Raw genomic sequence first — 26,186 nt, forward strand, 5'->3', positions numbered from 1 at the left:
CAAATGACAAACTAATAGGGCTGAAACAAACATTGAATTTGACTTACAAGCATGTTCCTGCCCGCTGATTTAAAGCATTCGCAATTTATGCATCCGCTAATAGTTGTCCTCCTCATTGGCCTGAAATTAGCTTGTTTCGACTTTCTGTAGAGACATTGAAACTTGAAGTTTCGATGCAGGTGTCATAAAAAACATGTTAATCGTGACTGCTACTTAGCTAAACGAAATTACGCACTTATTATTTTTTAAATAGTTTAAGAAGACTATCCACGGATACAATAATGATGGAGAGTGCGTAAGGCACGACACTGCGACACGGTCTATCTCTCATTCACGTAAATATGGCCAACTCACAAAAGCGTCACTCACCGCCTTCCTAGTTACTCCAGATATCCTCCAGACACAATTTCTTTGATACTGGTCCCTCAAGCGGTCGCAAAACGGCACGGTACATTATTGGTTAATTGTTATACATTATACAATACTATACAAATACCGGTTAATTGTTATACATTATACAATACTATGCAAATCCGACAAAACTAGAACAAAACAGTACGAGACTATACAAAATTTACCAGACGAATACACGTCTGTTCCTAGGCTCCGCAACACCGTGAGTGACGGTAAAAATTTCGAAAATTGGGAACCTTCCCAAGAGGCGCGCTGTAATACATCCCTTAGGCCAATCTGATTGGCGGACCCATCGACTTCACCAGAGAGCTTGCGATCTTCAATTGTTTTCTTCGATTCCGATAAAGTAGATCCTGGCATCTCTCATGTTTGAGATGGCTGCAGTGATATTTTCGGGAGGTGGGAATCACATCCACCTCTGCTCCCTCGATGGACGGTTCCAGGCCGTTACTGCAACTTCCGTATGTCCTCTGGATCGGAGAGATGCTCGCCGAATGTTCCGCGTACCCGGCCTCTTAGGGTGTGTGCTCCGGTCTGGCTGTCGCGTCGGCTCGCCAGTGCGTCCCACCAGGCCCATAGTTGGCACTCTCGGGGCCCGCTGTATTCAAATTTTGACAAGATCCTTTCGGATCCGCTTGAAAAATATAAAACACAAAAAAAACGTTCCCACGGGAGAAATAAATACAGATTCAACAAATAATATACAGTCCAACGCCAGGAAATCCCTTCCCCACGCACAGGGCCTCTCGATGTAGCCTGAAGTCGCAGAATGTTACGTTTTGTGGCGTGCATGTCGAAATGCCACGGCACAACATATATTATGACATATTTTCTTAACTGGACATCGATAACGTGAATCCGAGAGTTAATCTACGCCACCTTTAGCCGTCCACCCTTCGATCATTAGGAACTAGCGGAGCACGTTAAGAACATTTATTATGGCTTATGAAATTTATAAAAGGAGATTTTTTCCAGGAAGCAAGGCTCTCTTCGTAGTATTCTTTGTTCAGGTGAAATTAGAGTGGTTGAGATTATACACTGGCTGGTATTCACCCACTCTGCCTCATCTTTATAGTATAACTCGTGATATAAAGTTACTAATTTCACTGTATCTTAATAGCTTTGATGATAAGCACTTTCACACTTATTGCACACTGGGGCATTTTGAACCTCTTTACCATAATTTTTAGACACCTTTTTGAGCGTGGTACCCGACCCTTGAACGTCGAACATGTTATTACTCAATTGGCACGAATCACCTGCATGTAATCTTCGACTGACTGTAATAGTGTTTCATTGAATCACATCAGATCATGTGGATTATATCGCATTTATATCAAATTTACAAAACATTAATTGATAATATTCATTTATTATTTTCAAATTCTTCTTGTGATTCGCTGACCCTTTTTAAATCTTATGAAGTCGAGATATATATTGTATGTAGTAACTTAAACATTTGTAATTACATTTTATAAGATATAGAAGGCAAGTAGGATTTGCTTAAAAAATTTCAAAATAATCTTATTACTGCCTGTTTAATGGTTAATTTTATAAACACAGTGTTTCTAATTCGATATCCAATTTATGGTTACACGTTTATACTATTTATTTTATAGTTAAATCTTATGTTAATAATACTCATTTGCTATGTTTTAGATCTGATTCGTAAATGACATAAAGCCGCACTATGTTACTTAGGCAAATATTATGCTGTGAGTATAAAAACTAAAATCAAGTTGTCTTTTTTTAAGTACCTAATCCATAATTAACGGTAGTAAAAGCTATTCTGTAACATTTTTATTACATACAGGGACGCTGACAGTATGGGTGTCCGTTCAAGCAATCACCATTCCCATTGATCGCGCTGACATCAAAAGTGTATGTTAATTTTGTAAAAAAAAATTTATTAAATATAGAACGACATGAAAAGCGTAGTTATGGTCACTTTGGAATTAATGATATTATTTACTATTTTGTAATAATTTTTTTGCTCCTATAGCATTTAATGAAAAATGAAATTGAGAACATAGTTACATTGTCAGTAGTAAAAGAAATTATTTATTAAACAATCGTTATCTTACAATTTTGTATTATCATGACGAAAGATGTTAATATTTTTGCAGGCATCAACGCATTCCTCGATGATAGCGAATGGGTGGCGACCATTCACCGGATACGACGGTATTCGCACCAATAGTGGCACGTCTTCAAACAATTACAATGAGCGGCTAACCCATCCCATTTTGGGAAAGTATCAGGAGCACATGGCGTCATCAGAGAAGTCAAGGATTCAGTACAAGACGAATCAGCAGCATGAATACAGTCCGCCGAGTATTTTGGGCAGTTTTAGTGTATTCGGTCATGCTGCCACCAAAGCTAGAATAAAGCATAAAGATCATCCAATCAAGCAGATTCTACCTTCGGAAACAAGGGAATATACGTTCCTGGTGCCGCCACCACGTGATGTCTTTAGATTTGACACGGAACCGCACAGAAAGGGAATTTTACGCGACAACGACGCCTTCCTGAGACAAGCGAGCCTTATATCTACGGGTCCACAGGCTGATATACGCAATGCACCATTTTTCATCAAGCCGACAGGATTTTCGTCATCCACGCACTCACCAGGATTTTCAAAGCTTCGTCCTATTGATGGGTTTGGAATTCAACAAACATTACAACTACCCAGACATTCAGCTCAACCATTTGAGCCCCAGAAGGTCACCAGTAATAACAACAAGGTTTTTCTAAAACCGCCCTCTGCCGAAGTTCCGGCCAGCTTTAATGTCAAGCATAAGTTATCTGAGAATTTTGAGACATTTCAGCAAACTCATACGCCGCAAATTTTAAATGGTAATGCCGGAAACTTCTATAGTCAAGTAGACCACCCAGCACCGTATAAGACGTCATATGAACGCGATCCAGCCTTTCTAGTTCATGAAAGTCATGAGGTTAGCTATGTCACTCCTTCATCAACATTTGGTTTTAATTTCCGACCATCATTGTCCTATGACAATATTTCCCCTTCAAACAACTTTGACACTTCGTCGACAGTGCCGGTCGCCTCTACAACGACGCCCTCTTCAACATTAGGCAAGTTTTTGCAATCTCAAGCTCCTAACACAATTCAAGCTGGAATCGGTGTAGCAACTGCCACCAGCGCCCTTGGTAGCACTTACTACGTCTCTGAGCACCAAGATCTCACATCACCACCTTCGGCATGGCCGATTCAGAAATCAAAATTCACAACAGAAATCAACGAAGTGTTGCCTAACAAAAACTCGCCTATCAAGTTTCGTCAAGAGCCACTCGTCAGTTATCCGACATCGCAACAACAGCGACAGCAGCAGCATCAGCAGCAGCAGCAGCAGCACCAGCAGCACCAGCAGCAGCAGTACCAGCAACAGCAGCATCAGCATCAGCATCAGCAGCAGCATCAGCAGCAGCAACTCCATCATCAACAGCAACGGATTCCGGAACTCGTTTTTCTTCGACCAGATCTCCAGCAGCAGTATCAATCAGCAGGTATTCCAGTTACAACTGTGAAACAACAGACGGTAGAACCACAATATGAGACTCCGGAAAGTATCTCATTGAAACACTTCAATGAGCAACAATATTTGATTCAACAACAGTTGATACAGCGTGATCGGCAACGGCTCCATGAGCAAGAAATGCAGCGGCAACAGAAGATACAACAACAACAAGAAGACGAATTAAAAAAACGACAAGAAGAGTTACGGATACTTGAGAACCAGCAAAAGGAAACTGATTTTAAAAAAATTGAGGCCGAACGACAGGAACACGCACAAGAACAATTACAAAACCAAAAAACTCTCGAACATCGTCAAAGATTTGAGGAACAGCAGAGGTTAATTGCTCAACAGCAACAACAGCAAAGACAATACGAATTGTCACAATTAGTTACAGAAGAAAATATGCACCATCACGATAATGAGCAAATCAACGAGCCAATTAATTATCAACATCAACAGAAGCAACAGCAACAGCCAGTGCAACTGCAACAACAGCAACAGCAACAACTTCAAAAACCTGAATCATCAGACTCGAATGGTGGAAGTGAATATACACAAACCCAAGGAAATAATGAACCGGAAGTGATCACTCGAGAACCGGAATTGAAAATTCGAACTCATAGACCAGTAAAACCACAAAGGGGTCAATATAGGCGACGACGACCGACAACACCAATTTATGAAGTTCAGGCAACGGAAGCTTCACCTCAACTTGAGACCACATTCAATTCCTTATCAGAAGTACCAGTACAAACGACGATACAACCAGATTCATCAACGATATCTGTGAAAGTACGTTCAAGAATTCGTAGACCACTAAATGGGGGAGTCAGGCGTAGACCGCGCCCAACATCGCCATCGGAAGTGGATACTACCGCATCAGCAAACGAAGATGATTATCTAAAATATGATCATGCGCCACAAATAGACTTGGCTAAAAAACGGAGACCAATCCGGCCCACTCAACCGACTCTTGCAGAGGAGGTGGTGACAGAGAGGCGACCTGCTATTAGAAAACGTCCTGGGCATCATGTTCGTGTACATCCGGGGGAACCATTCGAAGCAGAAGTCGTGACAGAAATTATTAAACCGACCAAAACGACTTACAAAGAAACGACCGAATGGGAAAATTATCCTACCAGTTTTGAAAAGAATCCTGTATCGCCTGCCGAGGAATTCATGACACAAGTATATACGATTTCCAGCCAGGAAGCTGAAGAATTATCTACCGCAAGTATACTTCCTGAACGTCAAACGGAAGTTGCATTTCCTGAAGAACATTACATCCGACAGGACGCGTCGCGCGAACACCTTGAAAAATTACAAAATATTCCGCTAGAGGAACTCTTCGACAAACGAGAAGAGAATCAGGTGAATCTTCCGACTACAGCTGCTTCTTATACTACTATGGCAACAACACTGCCAGTATCTATGACAACTACAACTCCTTCTACTGCTACTATAACTACCACAGAATTACAAATGAGCACTACAAATGTCATTCCGTCGACTACTAGAGCATCACATCGAATTCGTCCGTTGAGATTTGGTAACGCAACGCGTCCACGTTTCAGCGTCAAAGATTATAAAAGCAGATTAGATTATAAAAATAGAGTAGGTCAGCTATCAACAACAGAAGCGACATCACATTCAGTAATGCAAACAAGACAAAGAAGCAGCACTCCAAAATCACAGGAAACTTCTGACTCTCCTAGGGAAACGACCGGAAGATACAAGTATATGTCTAGAACCTCATACAGAATAACTTCCACTGCAAAGCCAGTTCGTGAAACGTCTGAGTACAAACAGAGCATTTCTACTACAGACAGGATCAACAGGTTCACACCTAAACGAAAACTCAATCAGAATGGTCATCTTTACAAAAGTAGAATAACATCTTCATCGAGTATTGGAAACGGAAACAGGCAGGATGGTCAGAATGAAATTAGCATTAGGTACAGCACGGCCCGTCCCGAGAACGTATTCTCGTCAGCTATTAGAAGACGTCCAGGTGTCCTCAAGAACAAAATAGAAAACACTAATGAGGAGATTCAAGTAAAGAAAGAGGATGCTACCGAAATGACAGCAGAAGAAACGAGCTTTTACTCAGTAGCCACTACTGTGCCAACGCTGATAGAGAGTGCGAATGAGGTCGTCAGTAAAGAAGAAAGTGCCACTACATCAAAGAAGATCATTGAAAATGTTGAATCTGTGACCAGGAATGAAAAAAGTCCTTTGACATCATCCGAGAATGGCATGGAAATAGTCGAATTGCCTCATGTAATAAGAATGAACAATGATAATGTTATGAGTGACGTTGAAGGTAGTCGTCCAGGTGATCTAACGAGCACTGAATCCACATCTATAATAGAAACAACAACTGCTGCCGATTTACAGCTAGAGGAAGAGTTATTTGCAAAAGCGTCTCAGAGTGTTGCTGATCTAACCAGTTCAGCATCAGCTCTTTATGACAAACCTGGATTGTTTAAAGCTGTTTCGCCAGTTACCGAAAGCCGTGTGGTTAACCCAAATTTTAAAATTTCGACAGATGAACCGACATTGCCAATAGAAGCATTTTTCCAAGAGTTATCCAGTAAGGAATAGTGTAGAGTTTCAGCTGACCCTGATACAAATAGTAGCTGTAGTATGTCTGGAATTTCGTTGAGTTGATATTATTATTTGATATTCCAAGCGTCATATAGTTAGGCGTAAACTATCACACGTGTGCCTAAATATAAGAGATTTGATTTTTTGATCCTTCTCCACGGCACCTTTTCTTCTAAAACATGTAACTTTTAAAAAAATTATTCTTTTTCACTTCATTTTAATTATTCATGTTAAATGTATTCTGTAATTTTGATTTCACTATAATTAAGTTATAAAATTTGTATTCGTTACAAAGTTACATTGCGATTTATGAGCCATTGTGTGACAGAATATGTGTGACCCGCGCGTTGATGTAAAAACTGTGTGGTGTTCTAGGGTTAAATAAATAATAATATGTTTTCTTTTATAATTGCAGACCAAGATTTATTTCACAACTGCTCAGAACACAAATATAGATTTATTTTAAAAATGTATATTATCTAAAAATGAATATCTTTGAATTTCTTGTATTTAATTTGATATATTCGTGAAAGCAAATTATTTTTATAAGATAATGGCGATTAAATGGTATCTGCTGTGACCCTGCTGCTATGTGTATTACGTATTATGTATTATGTTACTACACAAAACTTTAATATTGAATTGATGCCGTTTACACAGACCCTCACCTTAATCGGTACCATAGTACTGCACATAACTCAACTTTGTTATTTTAAATTCATTGCACGTGTATCAAAATAAATTTATCTAAAATTGATGGAATATCTATGATCGCAGCGGTTCAATGAGAATGTAAATATACGATATTGTTCTGGTATTTTTTTATAGGCTCCCCTAATTTATTCTTCTTCCTACTGTTGCGCAGGGATCAAAATACTCAATGGCCTACGATTACTTTCTGTTTGTTTAAAAGAATACTGTGACATTGAATATACATAATATAATGAGATATATACCGTTAAACTATTATTATGAGATTTGTTAGTAATTTTGCGTAACTAGCGTTTGCTGCAAACACAATTGTAATTAATTAATATTAATTAACATTAATATTACCAAAATTTCCTGCAGAACAATAGGATTATTGTAATGGTAATTACTGTAAGTTCAGATCCAGAATGACATAATTTAAGTAAAAATTGCAACGTATAACGTAAGTATCTGCACATGGAAAATGTTCATACTGCTATTATTTTTAAAATTAGCTATTTGTTTTTTGCATCTATATTTCTACATTATGTCATTTTAAATCGAACATAACAATTATAGGATTTTAATTGTAACTAATAAAAATTCATAAGTAACGAATGCTCCATTCTAATTGGAATACCAAACTTGTTCGAGTTTATCATGAGCGCATTTCTTCGAGAATTTAAATCCATGAGGAAGCAAATTAATTAAAAAATATTTCGAAGAATATATTTCGTCATGTTAAACATTACACTTATTATTTCATGTTAGATTTAATCAAAATATTCATTATTATAATATTCAACCTCGGATTTAATATAATTTTGAATAACGATGTAATTGTAATTTCTTTATTCATGGAACTGTAATTTATAATCTCATTCTACCAATGTTTTGCTATACCTTCATTTAAAGTATAGTCGGTCCAAGAGGATGATGTCATTTTTGTTATAAATCGAAAATAATGAAGTCTCTAGCAAGTCACAGGTGGGTCTAATACAGTTTTTTTACATAGTGTGCACGTCCAAATTTCTAGACTGAAATATATTTTTTCTATTTTAGTATAGATTTTCATGATTTTATGAAAATTCGCGCATGTGATTGTTAAGAATTGCATTTGTTTACGAACTATAAAAAAAGACATTGCTTCGCGGACCGTCTGTATGTTTTATGTTAAATATTTAAGCCTATGAACAACGTTTATACAATTCAACGTACCTAATTTTGTTATTTATTAAAGAAATGTTCCCAATTTCTATGACATTGTGTAATTTTTGTAAATATTCGCAAATTAATATAATAAAGTATTATATTATATTAGAAGCGTACTTCTTTGTTTTGAGTATTGGATATCATAAATATTATATGTTGTGTTCCATTTCATGCTACATGTAAAAAAGCCAAAGCTCACGAAGACCCCAGTAATGGTAATCTGTATTCTCTTTGAATTTGGGTAAGAATTGATTAACTGACAACTAATTCTATGTCTCGATAATTTACTTTTATTGTAATTTCCATAATATTATACAGTAATGGAATACACACTTTTATAATACATACATTCAGGCATGGTAATTAAACTGTATTACAAAAATCATGTAAATAACACTCTCGCTTACACATTTTTCAGACAGTAGTGTATAGTATTTTTTTTACCCTTCTGAATACAACAATAAAAGAATCAAATACTGATCGCATAAAATAATTATTATTACATATACTTTAAACAAATATTTGTATATTCTTCTCCACCGCTTAAGTAGTCATACGTATTTTACAGAGAAAAATAATATGGTTCCTTGTGAACTAGATATGTTCCAATGAGGTGCTCCAATGTTGTATATAAGAGTCTATCGAAGGATGCAGAAGCATTTAATTGAAGAATACACGAGTCTACAGGTTTCACACATAAATATCTTTGAGTCGAAACGGTGTCAGGACGTAGTAGACGTTGCGCGACTACTTAAGGTAGTAGGATAAGAATATCAGTGAATGATTTGAGAGATACGAATTTTTAAACTATTATTAATCAGGTGTTTGTAGTTTTAATAGGCAGCAGAATATATTGAATGTTTAATTGTTTAGTGCAACTGAATAATAGTATAACCAAATTAGACGATTTATATTCCATACGCGATTATATAATATGCGGTTGTATATATTTACATAGTAATGATCGCTAACCTAACATTCATATATCTAAATATTATTTTGTCGTCATATTAGAATCTTGTTACCAAATGAGGAAAATTTGTAGTACGTGTATGTGCGTGTATTCGGTTTTTTAATTTGCAATGATGAAAAACACAATAATTATATTAGAAATGAATATTATACTTTTGAAAGATAATTGTATTAACACGTTAGCGATTAACGATAAACTGTATCGTGCAACAATTACAGTGCAAAGAATGACACTCGGTTAGTTGAAGAATTTATGTCTAGCTACATTATAGTACTTTGCGATACGAGGGTAAGAAAGCGATTTTTATAGGCAGGCGGTGAAGTTGGTCGCACGAGCCTCACAAGTAACATAGCGACACGAGCCGAAGTCGAGTTTACTTACTTACGCTACACTTTGGAGGCACGAAAAATAGTGCTTTTCATGCATAAGTTACATAACACATATTACACATATCTTGGATTGAAGAGACAACATCCTTGACGTTTGTTTACGAAAGGAACAAAGTCTGAAGCAAGCGCAAATAGGGATAACAAAGTTAAGAAATATTTTAGTCACAATTTTATAGTTTTATACATATTTTATTATTTATATTTCATAGTTTAATGTTTTCATTATATATTTATCAGTCTTATTTTTAAGGTTATAATTATTTAAAGCCAAATTATCAGACTGACACCTTCATTTCACATATACGCATATGCAATTCTCGAACGACACGATTTCCAAGATAAATAACAAGTGATTTTATCATTTTGTCTACTATCTTTCCTTGATGAATATAGTATATCAGATAAATTCGAAATGTGGTAAACTTACAGTTAATCTCATTTTTTTAATTGCTAATAAAAGTAGTGTATAATGTAATATTAAAATCTCTATAAATAGGTAAAAATAATATTTATTTTATTTTGTAGAAAACTATTAAAATCGTTCGTTTTGTTCGAAATATTTTTAGAACTTATACAATTCCGAATATTTTCACAGTTTTGTCCAGGCCTTATTGTTGGCAACGTTAATGCACACGATAATAGAACATGCCCGAATTATACCTTTACGGAAAATAACTACTAGAAACTACCAGCACTCTCACTATTACATGAACGTTTCTAGTAAATTCGCGTAACGACGATTATAGTACCATATGTGAAGATATCCATATTCGGGAATCTGAATTTCCGAGAAAACAACGATTCGACAACGTATTCATTAGGGAAAACAATACGGTCTCTATTATTTGCAAATATTCGTATAGTGAGTAATTTAATTTGTATTCAATATATTTCTAACAAGTTTTAAGTCAATATCAATTTATCAATTTATAGTTGTCAATATCAACTTTAAATCGATTTATCTTGAAACTACTTTTATCACCTGGTGCAAATGATATTAAAAAAAGTACTCGTCCGATTTTTTTTTAATTTTAACATTATATTCTACACATCATTGAATATCGCCTCTACCAAAATTAGAATTTAAAGTAACAATTACATATTTTTATTTAACAAATAAGATATTAAAAACCCCGCCTTTTTGACCGGTTTTTTTCATACTCCAGTAATTTTGCCATTTTTTTATTTAGTCTTAATTCTGGTACCGGTCATAGTCTCACTAATTAAGAATAATTTCTATTTTTGTGCTTCACATGAGCCAAACGATCAAAATCATTTGCACCAATAGAAACGATTTTTTTCAAGGAGCTCCGCGCAACGCCGTCTATTTTATGTTTAATTTTGTAAACTTTTAATTAAAAAATTTGTTTCCTCTTTAAAGAACGTGTTTTCGAATAAAAACAATTTTAACCGATAGCAATTGTCGTTCCAATAAAAAAAAATCCTGAAAATCACCCATTTTTTGACCGGCAAAGTAGAATAGGGCCTTAAAGTTTCTATCCTTGTTTCAATCGCAAGTGGCAGAAATTACTATTTATTTTAATGACACGCACATGCGTACGTATGAACGGAGTTCACGTACTTCACTTCAAGTAGAACGGAACAATAGTGATTAACATTTTCGTGAATGCTAATAGTGTTTTGAAGTATTATATAATCAATGCATTATTGAAAATTGAAAATTTATGATTTTATGAATGTTGCATTGCATTAATGAAAAAATTATGAATACAAAGAAATGGAATATAGCATATGAATGGTTTTCGTAAAATCGAAGCTATATCCCATTATGAAAATTTCTCTTGCCAATGATTTGTTTGCCAACGGTAATGAATGGTTTCAATTGAATAATGAATATTTAATAGATGGTCCATTTTATATATAGGAATCATATATGTAAGTCTGAAAACTATAGTGTTCTGAGTTTAAGAAATACCGATAAAATATGCGAATGGTATATCAAATAGTAATAACTATCAAGAGTAACAGGTAGTAACTATTATTGTGCACAATTGACATTAGTATAAAGTTGATTAATTAGATAACGTTTTTAATAGTGTTTTTTAAAACTCTTATTCAATATCCACTTTTAGACCTTACTCTAAATATTTGTTTAAATATTCAGCCATAAATAATTACATTTATTTAGAATTACTTTTCAGTTATAATTGATTTTACTTTCGTTTTAATTAATAATTATTTAGCATTTCTTTACATTTTAATTATGAATTAGTATTACGTATGGATGAACATAAAACCTGCTAACAAAAATATGCAAATTCTCTGATATCACGATCTCAATTACAAAATCGTAATTGATAGGAATATTGGGAAATGCTTTTTATGTATACACAAAGTTTTAAAATCAGAATGTGACTGCGATAGAATACTTTGTATTCAAAATAGGTTTCTGCAATTATAAGTATGTACTACTTTTAGTATTATTCGAAATAAAATTTCTTGTCGATAAACAGATTGAATGATAATGATTCTTGTTAACAGCAGTGAAATATCAAGTTTATTACAATATAAAACACGTAATAGTTTTTGCAGTGTCTTGAAAGAACGAGAATATATTACAACTGTTTTTATGAAATTTTTATTTTACAAAATGATATGATACAAAAATAAATGATATAAGTAAACATGCATGTAAGTAGGTAAAGCGATTTGATTAATTTTTAAATGATACACCTATTTTTCTTAGAAAATCGAAATTGCGTATGCAATTGCGTTCAGAAAACCGTGTAAAAAAATTTCATGTCTGTAAAACATGATAGTCAAAATATTCGTAAATTCTTAAAACTAATGTTTCTTCTACGATAAAGTTATGTTTACTAGACAATCGTGTAATACAATTTGAAAGTTTACGTGGAATATTTAAGAATTAACGCATATTAATATAACAATAGATAAAAGATAATTTATTTGATTTAAATAAGTGATTAAAAGAAATGTCTATCATATGTAAAACCCGTTGAATGTGTTTTGAAGATTATTATTTTTGCCTGGCGCTAGTCATCCTGGGTTAATAAATTACTCCAGTGTCTTATTTTTGTCTACCATTTAAGTATCAGCATATCAATCCTGTATCTATTATAAATAGACCATGTGTCATTACTAAATTGTACGGCATAATTAATGAGTAATAGGGCTAAAATACTAAAGCTGTAATAGAAAAAATAGAAATAAATCTACGTTTATTAAGGAGTGTCGGACAAAAATTTGATTCGGGGTACTTAAGGGACCATCACAGTGTAAAATTTTCAAAAAATCGATTTTTTTTTTTTTCATTATCTGATAGTATACACAGTTATAAATATTCTGTCCAATTTTTATGTCGAAATTCGAATGATTTCGGTCGCTACAGCCTTTCTTAGAAAAAGGGATTGGAGGGTCAGACCTCTCGCACTCCGAACTTTAAAAGCGTTATTCTCGGAATGGTGTTTTTCAAAACAGTGGCCACTCTCAAAGTAAGAATTTTCAAGCTATCCATTTGAAATTTTAACAGAACATACTTCACGTCATTTCTTATGTTGCTATGGAAGTTTTTTTTTGAAATCTTCCTATTTTGTTTTACGAAAAACTGTCGAAAAAAAGGCTAAATTTTATACGTTTTGTTCAAACCGACGCAATTTTTTTAAATTTCACTAACAACAAAAAAGCCTCCATAGGAGCATAGCGGCTTTCTTACAGATTTATAAACCATTTGAAATTTTTGATTCAGATAAAATTTGCGCCCGCAATCCTGGCCACCATGGGACACCATTTTCTTTGCATTCAATTTTCCACAAATAAAAACAACGTTAAACAATACATAAAGAAATTTTTTAAAAATCACTGTATACTTCATAGATGTTTTAATTTGTAAAAAAAAAATTAGACCGATTACCTTATCCCATCCACCTACAAAAAAATCGCGAAAATCGGCTATTTTTCGGGCGGTTACACTGTGATGATCCCTTAATTATCCCATGTGACTAGCGTTTGAAAACAGTGGGTGACTTGTGCAGGGTAAAAAACATTAATTACTTTAATTCTCTTTGTAAAATGTATAATACCTTTGGTTAATATGATCACATTTACATAATCCTCTTGTTTATCTCTTTTTGAGTAAGTAGGGTACATATAAAGCTCATGAAGTTCTACATTGTAGCCAGACATAATAATGTAATAACGAAAGAGTCGTTGCATATTTAAGACTGTTGAAATTGATATATATTATAACCTACCCCTTAAAACCTTTCTGTGATAATAAATGGTCGATGATCGATATATTAATTTTAATTCCGTAATATTATCAGTAATATGAATCGTTGTTCATAATAAGGACTACTCACATGTAATAGTTACGAATCACAAGCAAGTACTAGACAAAGGAATTATATTTCGTATTATTAGCATAAAAATTGGGGGTCTTGTCAACTTCATCATAATGTGTTTTCACCGTGTTGTTTTCATCATAATCAGAAAACGATCCATTTGCGTAATTCAAATACAGTTACGAATAGTAGCATTCGTAATGTATTGTATATATGTATGAGCGATTCCATCAAACTTCAGCTACCCGTATTTTATTTGCTGTGCTACGTGGATTCGGTCGTTTTTATTTTGAACACAGATATCCCAGAGACGTTGCATCGTATCAAAAAATTATAAAAAATGAGTTTCGTTTTTTTAGTATCTACAATACAACAAATTTTTTTACTTATTTTGAGTAATCTAAACCTTTTTTCAAAAAAAGAAATACACAAAATGTTTTTCCTGACATAATTTTTGTTAAAATTCTAAAAAAAAAAAATTTTTTTTTTAAATAATGCGGGCTTTAAGTTTATAACCCTAAAGACAATCTCAACCCTGAAAAATACAGAGATAAATTAATTAAAAAAAAAAGTTAGTGTTCTTATAAATTAAAAAAAATTTGTGACTAAAAAACCGGCTGGATGTCCAAATTTGTAATTTTGCACAAATTTCATATTCTGTCTACAAAATATTTTAAAAATTCCGTAACATCGATATCAATGGAGTTTTGGTCAGGAAAAAACATTTTATATAACGCTACCATGCTTTCCTCATTTTTCGATGCATCTAGATAGGGTGTAAAGTAGTACTTTATACCCATTTAAGTAAATTAGAGTACAAAAGTACAAGGGATTAAAGACATTAGATGCACCGAAAAATGAGGAAAACACGGTGTGTTATATAAAGTACCGTGTGTACCTCGGGGGTTGGCCTTTTAAGACCGCGTGCGATGTTTTCAATACTCGTTTTCGCCCCGCGCGCTCGTCAGCGACTCGTGCTGAAAACATCGCACCTGACCTTAAAAGTGCCATTTACCCCCTTGGTACACAATGTACTATTGTGTATTATTTTTTCGTTTGAAAACAGGTTTAGATTACTCAAAAAAATTTTTAATACTTTTTTATTGTAGATACTAAAAATACACAAAACTTTCATTTTTTATAATTTTTTATACGATGCACCGTCTCCGGGATATCTGTGTTCAAAATAACAACAACCAAATCCACGTAGCATAGCAAATAAACTACGGGTGGCTGAAGTCTGATGGAATCGCTCATATATACATATAAATAAAGCATATCTTCGTTTGTGATTAACATGTGCCATTTACCGTAATTCTTATGCATATCAAAATCTGCCAATACATGAACGTGATTCCTCCGCACGATCTTTTGTGTAATCATATAAATGTAATAGATGAGGGAACTCAAAATGTACTAACAAGGAAACCCCCCCAACCCGACCCCACCGTTTTCAATCATTTTTTGATATGTTGTAGTACTCGACAAAATAAGAGACACGTATTTTTTTTGTGTGCTGACATCCACTTTAAAGGGGTGAAAACGACCCCTGAAATTCACCCCCGAAAATCGTTTTTTTTATCATATCTCGACTTCTAATTAATATTTTTTAATAAAACCAAGTGGAAAATATTTGTCATGAGAAGTCGAGGATATGAGGTGTGTTTATGACCCAATTCTTTTTTTTTTGAGCCCATACCCCGGTTTTTATGCAGAAAAAACCATAAAAAATATAGTTTTTTCTTTAAATAACAAGATTGTGGTATACATAGCCTATCAATAAGTAAATTGTAAGGTGACTCTATTATCTTATAATTCATATCAAAATAGCGCCTTTAAAGGATATATGCGAAAACAGAGTATAAATCTAAAATTTGAAATAAACCATACGAGATGCTAGAATAAAAAAGAATATTCTATTGGAATACGTAACTCTCCACTTCACTCGGCTAAGATCATTAACCCCTTCGCAGTATAGCAAAAATGAACTTTATGCGCCAGTAGTGTCAGAAAAAAAAAAATTCTCGAATGATTTTATTATTAAGGGTTTTGGTGTTGTTAAATTCGAATTTAATAGAAAAAAAATTGCATTCAAAATGACCGGTCCAATATAAAGGATACAAATTTGAAAATCGTTGGAGTTTTATAAAAATTTAATAATTAAAAATTTTTTTATCTGCTATATTAGATTCTCCATTTTGAATTTTGAAATTCTCTTCTCTGATTCAGACTCTGTGACCCCAATATCCTTAGCATACTCATTTTCATAAAAATCAGAATAGCGTAACTGTATGTTTTTTTAGATAGGCATATAGATGTCATAGACACTATAGCATGACTTTTTTTCTGCTCGTATACGTGTCAGTCGCAGTGAAGGGGTTAAAATTGTGGTTGTGAGGTCACTTATATGACGAAGTATATCAGAATTTCTATATTCGCTGCATATACCTACATTTAAAATTCTCATTTATGCTGGAAGAGTCCTCTTGAAGATGAAACAGAACAGTTTTAAAACAAACACAAATGAAGAGAAAGAACCATGTCAGAATTTTTAAAGAAGCGGATTCGGCGGATATATCTGTAAAATCTTAGGCAAGGGTTTATTAAGATAATATTCCAATTCCATTTTCACAGAAAACTAATGTTCTCGTAGTCAAAAAAAAAAAAGAAAAGGGTGGCACAGTGTAATTACTGATTGCATAAAAGAATGAGGGGCGGATTAAAATAATATCAAATTTTATACATGACTCCGTAAATTTCTGTATACATATATGTATGCGTCTCTATGTGGCTTTAAATCACGATTAACAATTATTTTAGAATTTTATTAATTTAAAATACTGTGCGCCTCAATATGTTACATAGAGGACGATAACATAACTTTTCAATATAGATGATATGAGCACAGTGTGGTACTACATTGTAGATAGCACTTTTATTGACCAAAGCCATTTTCTTACTAATGCCACTAGGATACTTTTTTGCTCAATTAAAATGACGTAAGTGCTACTTTAATTATAATATCACTGCACAGCTCTATAATTTATATTGAAATTCTTATGTTTCTACCCTGAAATATTCTTATATTCATTTTTATCTACGTTCATATATATATATATATTATAACCCGGTGGAGGGGTTATTTTTCAAGGGACAATCCGGGAAAAATGCGGGGCGTCTGGGCCGGAATTCGAACCCGGGATCTTTCGATTACCGGTGGACTGCTCTGACCACTGAGCTACGCCAGCCGCTTACCACATCCCTCCCGAATCGTCCCTACTAACGAAAATTCATTTTGGTTACAATATATATATATATATATATATATATAAATATGTCGAAGGGCAGTTTCTAGGACATACGGCACTCACAACGGAAAGCCGATATATTAAAAAAAAAAAAAAAAAAACTAAGCTTTGGAACATGTGGCATTGAAAATCGAACCTAACCTAACGAACTACTTCTCAGCCCATCACAACTGCGAGTGTCTACTATCCAAAATTTTTGGAAAAATTCGTTGCGAGTGCCGCCAAGTGGCCCTGGAAGTATATGTTGTATATAGAATTTTTTCAGATCCGGGCTGGAAAGCACTAACTGTTCTCATACCTGCCAATACACCAGAAAAAAGGTCCTAGAAACCACCTCTCAATATGTTTATGAGTGTAGATATATATATATATATATATAATGCATTTCTTGTAGGTAAAGTTTGTGTACACAAACTTTATTAAATTCACAGTCAATTAGTTAATTAAGGTACGGCCGTATATATATTAAATCTATCATAAAATTATTAGAGACCGAATAGGCACAGATACACTGACAAAATGCATAACAGTTCGCCTGATTTACGCCAGAAAGCAGATAAGCAAGAGAACACTAAGCAACAGCAACACTGAATGCTTAAGTTTTGCATCTTAGAACAGTATACAGGGTGTCCCAAAATTACCTGGCCAACGGGGTATGGCGGTGTTCGGGAGGCACCACTGATCACGAAAATGACCTTCCTTTTGTCCGAGAATTCATAGTTTTTAAATGGGAGCAGGTCAAACTTGACCAATCAGAACGAGGCGTCAAGAGAAACGTAGGTACCTACGAACTCTGAGTTTTCTTCCCTCGCTTTTGTTTCTCGGTATCTTGTTTCTTGTTTCCAATAGGCATGTCTTTGGTTGACGTCATCCTGCCCGAAGCCACCGAGAAACAAAAGCGAGGGAAGAAAACTCAGAGTTCGTAGGTACCTACGTTTCTCTTGACGCCTCGTTCTGATTGGTCAAGTTTGACCTGCTCCCATTTAAAAACTATGAATTCTCGGACAAAAGGAAGGTCATTTTCGTGATCAGTGGTGCCTCCCGAACACCGCCATACCCCGTTGGCCAGGTAATTTTGGGACACCCTGTATACTGTTCTATCAAATTTGACCTGCTCCCATTTAAAAACTATAACCTTCCGGACAAAAGGAAGGTCATTTTCGTGATCAGTGGTGCCTCCCGAACACCGCCATACCCCGTTGGCCAGGTAATTTTGGGACACCCTGTATACTGTTCTAAGATGCAAAACTTAAGCATTCAGTGTTGCTGTTGCTTAGTGTTCTCTTGCTTATCTGCTTTCTGGCGTAAATCAGGCGAACTGTTATGCATTTTGTCAGTGTATCTGTGCCTATTCGGTCTCTAATAATTTTCGGTCAGGTAATTTTGGGACACCCTGTATATCTATTTTATCATAAGCGAACAATAATAGATCAGGAAAACAGACTAAGAAATCTAAAGTAAAAATATATAAGAAAAGCCGGAAAGCGCGAGTAAAAGTCATAATGTGTTGCCAGTTGCATGATCCGTTCTTCGTTCGTTAATTTTTAGAGCATTGTATTCCTATTGGCTACAATTGAACAAAATTACTTATTTAATGCAAAAATCCTTCCACTATAATTCGAGAAAACCAAAGACTTTCTTTCATTATAAAATATTAATCTATATTTTGGTATAATTGATAATATAAAACTATTATCATATAAGAAATGAATGAGAAATTCTGCACGCCACAGTAGATCAGGGCATTAATATTAAAATGCAATATTAATTAATTTAAGAATTATAATAAAAGGAAATATTGCGTCAGACGGAAAACGACAAATCGAAACAAGCAATATCAGCAACCCAACAGCGATATACCTTTTACTGTGCATATTACATAATCAATATTAGCTCTTAACATGAGTAGCAGTTGTGTATGCATTACTATTCGCACCGCTAACCATCGCTACTTGACGCGATAATGCAGCGTGTCTAACTGATAAACTAGGTCTCCTACTCTACGAAACTTTTATTTTCACTTTTTAGAATAATTACACGTGGCTTAGACGTTGGTCCTCCATTTTATTTGATGTTGCATTATTATCTGTTTTTGTATGATCCTTATATACTCACGTAATTGCAACTGATCATTTACTTGTTGTCATTCCTTGTTAATTCAATTTTTTATTATTTCTATTATCTCTTGCGGTACAATTACCAAGCATCTTGTGTTTTAATCCAACCGCGGATATGCGTCTTATATAATAAAGGGATCAAATCATTCTAAATTTAGTACATATGTGTATATCCGAAGAACAAGGATTCTTCAGAGAAATACAAACGTATGATGCTGCGGATGTGCACTCAAATGTACTGTGAGCTGATGCGAATTCGGGGCGATAGGTGCAGCTTTCTGATTGGTAAATCATTCAAAATAAACTTATTAAAAATTTACGTTATTTTTTTAAAAAAGTATATTTAAATTGAAAACAATGTGTTGATTTCTTGAGAATCAATGTAATTATTAAGTCAAAGACCTCATCAGCAAAAGTGAAGCCTTACAGTAATTTTACAGTTTCTTATGTATGCAGTGCCGAGTACAAACTGGCCAGGCAAAATTTTGAATATTAACATTAAGACATAATTTTTCTATTCGTGGTGACCAATTTAGAACAAAATTTTATCATCAGCTTTGGGTACTTTATTGCGTTGACAAATTCTTTTGGGAGAACTTCATCGAACGTGTAAAAACTTATCCATTCAAACGTTTAACTAATTCGTACTTTTTCTTTGACAAGAATTCTGCTTTATATGTATATTGTCTTTTCCAACATCATTGTTTTTTTTAAACATCGTTATAACAAATGCTTATTAAAGACCCATAAATACTTAATCAATGCTATAAGTATTTTTTTGTTGATATGGTTAGCTTATTGTATTGCAATTAGAACATTTTCTTTCATTCGGGCAACTAACGTAAGTATATCATTATTTGGCAAAATTTATTAAAATGTGAGAGTCTTATTGCAATATAATGCATTCCCTTATGTATTCCTTATAATATTTCGTAAAACAGTATTTTTCAATTTATATGATTGAGAGAAACAACTAATGTGTTTTCATTGAGAATCAATGTCAAGAAACTGCGGTTATCCTGCACGATCAGATAAACTTTTAAATATGCAAATTTATTGCACCAATAGGAATCTGGGTAGATACACCTATTCGCGAATGTTTGTTATGTGTTTTGCTCCCTTTATTTTGTGTTATCTGTCAGTTTTTTTCCGAGGTTTTATTTCAATAAAGCATGAAAAACGTTTCGACTTATAAATAATGTTAAAAAAAAAATTATTTTCCATAGATTCAAAATTAAAAATTGATGGATGACACTACAGTAGTTATAAGCCACTTCTGGCCGCCACAACAAACCCCCACCACTGTCCCCTGTGAGTCATGGAGCGCGCAGCGCTCTGACCCCCCGCGCTGCACTATGGCGTCACCCCCTCGCCTATGTGGTCTGCTCTCCCCACCGCCAACCCATGTTGCTGCTCCCCCACCACGCGGGTCTGGTCCTAAGGCCCGAAACTCAGTAGCAGCGGCGTTGACTCACAGGGGACAGTGGTGGGGGTTTGTTGTGGCGGCCAGAAGTGGCTTATAACTACTCACTACTTTTTTACGTTTCTATGATTTTATCGTTTATAATTAATGAAAAACAGTGTAGTTGATAAGCTAAAGTATTAAAGGGACCAGGAATCACGAATAACTGTTTCATTCCATTTATAATTTTTTTGCATGAAAGTAACATGAAAGTGATTGTGGGTATGGAAGTCATGAATTCGGTATGTTTCTGTACAATTTCGGTGTTAAATTCGAACAATTTCTACTTTCTAGATGTTGAATCTGCCAGCAATAACTAAACCCCATAACAAAGTTTGATATAATAAAATAAATGTGATTCGTAATTCGATTGAAAATGATGCTTTAAATGATGTGTTAATCTATTTTTGTAATATATACATTTTATGAAAATTAGTGCTGCAAATTAATTATGAATTATATGAAAATTATGATAAATGCATTATGCAGTTGATCGTTTATATCTTCCTGGTAGGTACTGTGATGGTAAATTTTGATATAATAAAATACCTACCGATCCACAAAAAACAGTGATTTTCTGAAGTCCATACCTAGAACAAAACCAATGACTCAATTTGAGAAAACGAGGTTGATCTTGTGTTCTTTTTTAAGAAAGCTACAATACTATGCTGACAAGTTAAGTAAACACTTCAATAAGGAAAATTCTCGCTTGTTTGGAAATATCTCAAGGGACTTGCCTCCTTATACACGAAACTTTTCAACCGATAGAGATTAATGATACTTTACAATAGGCAAATGATCTACATGGCACTCGCACCGACGATACTAACAAGAAAACCGTTTCCGGTGTTACCCTCCGATTTTCTTGACTTTGGGATATGTTATTCTTCATTGAAATGTAAGTGATAACATTTTCTTTTATCGACGGAAAAGCGTTTTTAAATCGTCCGGGGCTGTCATCGACGTCACATGCATCCTTCACGTACTTAACGCAAGCCGATTTGCGGAATGTAGAAATATACAGAGAACGACCAGTTTTGACAGTTTTTATTGGATTGTTTGTGTATGTATTCCAACTCGCCTTGAAATCACCGGCCATAGCCGATCTGATGAGAGCTACAATCTCGAAATTCTAGGTGCGCAAATGTCAGGCGCACTTATCAAATTATTTATCAATAAAAAATCAGTAAAAAATATATATATAAAACTTGGTTTTAAGATTGGATAATTGAAAAATTTTTTTATAAACAAATATATAATTATTCGTTTCATGTATTTGTTAGCAATGAATATTGCACAACTATGTGGCATTGCGAACAACTTTGTAGAGCAACAAGAGCCGCCAGTATTTTTTTCACATGTCTTCATTTTTCTTCTTAATAAATTTTGTACATCCATGCAGCCAGGCATAATATTTATTCGCAGATGACATTATACTTGTACAAGCTTGAAATCACTTGAACACCACCAGTAAATTCTTCTTCTTTTTTACTGATACTGAGATTTATCTCCACTTTTGGAACAACTATTAGCACTGCTTAGAATAGACTGGAGTTTTGGAGTAAGATAGGAATAAAAATTCATTGCTATACCCTTTTTATGAACATAAAATATCCGTAACGTTATTTCCAGTCACGTGACTATTTCGTCGTTAAAATTGAGCGTTAAAAGGTTGAATGACAAGATACTGTTACACTATCCTGCCTTTTCCTGGATCTTTTCACTTGCGATTATGAGTCGTCATCCAGATTTTTTCATCAAATAGCGCTATACGTTTTATGAACGTTGGTACATAAATAAGATAGAACAAATAGATAATTATAAGAATAATATAATATGAAACAATATTTGTGACTCTGGAGTGACAGTTGCCAGTGCGAGCGCCTTGCTACCGTCTCGAAACCTTCGAGATAAACGGCCTATCTTTGTGGCGTGACATATAGAAATATAACATCACAGTACATACACACGGTAATGATCAAACAATATTAAAAGGATTGAGAAGTTTCAAAGGCCATCTTGAAACTCCAATTTCGAGAACCGTAAATTACACGTACTTGATGGATTATGTTTTTATTCAACTGGAGTGAATGCATATTTGTGTATGTTTTATGATGACGAAGAGGGGACTTTTGTCAGGAAAAATTAAAGATTAAAAGTGTACGATGTATGCGTAATTTTTACATACGTATGTTACACATCCAAAAATAGCATGCAACTTACATTTTATTTTTAAATTAATTCGTAAACAAATTGTCGCGTAAAGAACAATATTACTTGCAAAAATATACATGCACTGCGTTTGCGCGATAAATTAATATAAATTAAAATACCCTACTTCTATCAAAGTTTTGTTTTCTGGAAGAAGATACTTTCATTACAATTATCGCGATGTTTGAAGCAATCATAGTTTTGAAATATAGTAAAACATTAGCCCCACATATAAATACATTTTGAAAAATATATTTTCAATTAAACTATTGTCTAATAAAAGGTACGGTAAAAATGGGTTATTCAATTAAATCAATCAGTATCATAAAATGATGACTGATGATCATCGAATATATTGACCGTCTTTATATTATCATTCGATCTCTCTTTGTCAATTTCGTGTAATGAAAGTTTATCCGATCCCATGGTTTGACAAGTACTTCTACATATGTGGGATATACCTACCAGTTAAACCCATCTTATAATTATTGATCGTCCCGTGTACGTTTAAGTTATATTCTGCTGCCAACTTCCGGTCTGTTCAAGCAATGAATAGCATTGCGCTCCTCAAACGCCATATTGTGTATTTTAGATCATGCTAGTTTCATTCCTGTAACACTGATAATATTCCTCGCCCCCTTTCAAATTCGTGCACTTCATTTGTCGGTATAATTCGTACAATACGATACCCTTACATTACACTTATAACTTAGATAAACTATTGTTAAGCTCGATCCACATGGACACCATGGTTGAACCTGTATTAAACTGAAGTAATAGTATACATGTGATACGTTTATAACTATGATAATTATCAGAAATCTATTAGTAGATAACCAAAGGTGTCATAATTGAGAGAACTCGAAGGAAAATTTAAAATCTAATATAGCAAACAATTTAGAGCACTTTGATAGTGCCGAATTTTTTCGAATAAAATTATGGCACTCTGTGCATTAATCGATGTCGCCTAGCAAACGGAATGTTACATGCAATGATCTGTTAGTTCTAATTTGACATCAATGAAACGGCGCTGTAGAACTTTTCAGCACCGATTAATCTACCAATAAACTGAACCTACACGTACACTCAGTGATTTGCGTAACTTAAAATCGCTCCGAAATAGGCGTATTCGTTAAATTCTCTCATTTACTTTTACGAGTATTGCGTGATATTAGAGTGCATCTCTTTAGGTTTCAGCAATGCACAATACTCTTGAGAGTTATAATCGAAGCAAAATTCCGCGAAAGAATTACGGAAAAAAGAAAAACTGTCCAAGACTGTACATTTCGTGTTAAAACAGTTAATGATGTTACTGACCGATCGACCAATAGGAACGTGCCGCTGGGGACAGACTAGAATTCAAACTGGTTAAATTTGAATAAAACTGGTAATAATTGTAGTGCGTCTTTAGAGTAACGTAAGAAATTTTCTCATAATGATTTCTCATTGATTGAGCAGAATCAGTAGAGTTGCAGGAACGTGTCGTTGTCATTGAAGTCGAGGAGTGGTTGTTGATTAGTCGTAGCTCGCTCGTCGATGTGATTGGCGTTCTGAAGGATGGCGTGTAGGGGGCGGTGGGGTAGTTGTTATCGCCTGGATGCCCGGAAGTCGGCACTTGGCTATGCGAGGGTTACAACGCCTTCTGGTTCCGGTGACCAACAGTTGTCCGAAAGCCAGCAACCAATTACGACTGTGACGAAGCCGATCAGCAATGCCAGCACAATATAGACCTCTGCATTTCCTAACGAGTCTGGTCACAGAATTACATAAGTTATATTGCAATCATAATCTTCGTCATTATACACGTATATGTCATTTACATACATTATTTCGAATTCTCTATTTCTACTTTGCTTTTTAAGACGGAAAATCTACTACCGAATACTTGAAAATATTCTACACATTTATAGGTCTCATGATATTATAACTAGCATTTTTCATCACCTAAATAGACGATGAAAAATAAAAGTGATATAATAATGTTTCATGCATTTTAAGTCGAAGGAAATCTGTAATTATATATTACAACTTACAAGGAAACCTTGGTAGGAGTTCGCCTCCGATTTTTTTCGTTTTCACATATGTTGTAGTACTCGAAAAACTAGGCGACACGTATTTTTCTTTTCGGCCCAAACTGAATCTTTGGAGGTGAAACCACCTCCGAAAATTGGGGTACTAAACACCCATTTAATTATTTCACATATAAAAGCGGTATCTTTCACAATGAAACTAATTGGACAAATTTCCTCACAATGAGAGATCAAAAATGTGATTTCTCAAATTTGTCCAACAAGTTTTAGGGCGGTAAATTACCCCAAAACTGTTTTTCATTATATAAAAAATTGCCAACCAGGAGTAAATTCGAGTTAAAAAATTTGGAAAAATATATGTTGCTCGCGACAATTAAATAAAGTTTACGTGTTTTTGTATTTTTGTGAAAAGTCATTTTATAGGGGGTAACCACCCCTAAATGCATTTTATTATGTATCTCTTAAATAAAATAGTTTTTGCGAACGAGATCAACTGGAAAAATTTCTTCAAATGTTTATGGAGGCGAACCATTCCAAAATTGATATGTTTCCATAGAATAAACGAACTTATATTACATCAATTTACAATATCAGAAGTACGCGTTACATTAGGAAAATGTGAATTACCAAGGAATTATTTTAACAAATAGATTTATAAGACCAGCAAGCATTATCAAACTTTATTATTCATTGTCTGTGGTACAGTAATGATGCTCTTTGAAGAAATTACACATATTTATTCCGGTTATTAATTTTAACATATGAATAATTTTGCCCGTAGAACATTTTTGAAGCTGGCTGGAGCACGTTTTCTCTCTGAACGTAGGGCCGACAAGTATGTTACTCATTGACTCTTGGACTGGACACTGTCCAGAAGTTGTACGGCAAACAGTAACTGCTGGGAAGAATATT

General features: G+C 34.3%; 2 protein-coding genes across 4 annotated transcripts in view; one reads left to right on the forward strand and one right to left on the reverse strand.

Moving 5' to 3' along the window:
- The window catches only part of LOC107271798 (putative mediator of RNA polymerase II transcription subunit 12), a 40,627-nt gene extending 32,060 nt beyond the window's left edge, over nt 1-8,567 (forward strand). For both annotated transcript variants that reach the window (XM_015748222.2, XM_015748231.2), the window contains exons 2-4: nt 2,074-2,129; nt 2,228-2,295; nt 2,541-8,567. In XM_015748222.2, the coding sequence (XP_015603708.1) occupies nt 2,105-2,129; nt 2,228-2,295; nt 2,541-6,557 (4,110 nt within the window). In that variant the 5' untranslated portion in view covers nt 2,074-2,104 and the 3' untranslated portion in view covers nt 6,558-8,567. The remainder of the gene's footprint in view (nt 1-2,073; nt 2,130-2,227; nt 2,296-2,540) is intronic.
- A 13,062-nt stretch (nt 8,568-21,629) lies between these two features.
- LOC107271760 (uncharacterized PE-PGRS family protein PE_PGRS10-like) overlaps nt 21,630-26,186 on the reverse strand; it is a 32,066-nt gene continuing 27,509 nt past the window's right edge. For both annotated transcript variants that reach the window (XM_025089244.1, XM_025089239.1), the window contains exon 4: nt 21,630-24,994. In XM_025089244.1, coding sequence (XP_024945012.1) covers nt 24,864-24,994 — 131 coding nt within the window. In that variant the 3' untranslated portion in view covers nt 21,630-24,863. The remainder of the gene's footprint in view (nt 24,995-26,186) is intronic.

Source organism: Cephus cinctus, unplaced genomic scaffold, assembly GCF_000341935.2.
Source record: "Cephus cinctus unplaced genomic scaffold, Ccin1 Ccin1_scaffold0084, whole genome shotgun sequence".
Taxonomy (NCBI): Eukaryota; Metazoa; Arthropoda; class Insecta; order Hymenoptera; family Cephidae; genus Cephus; species Cephus cinctus.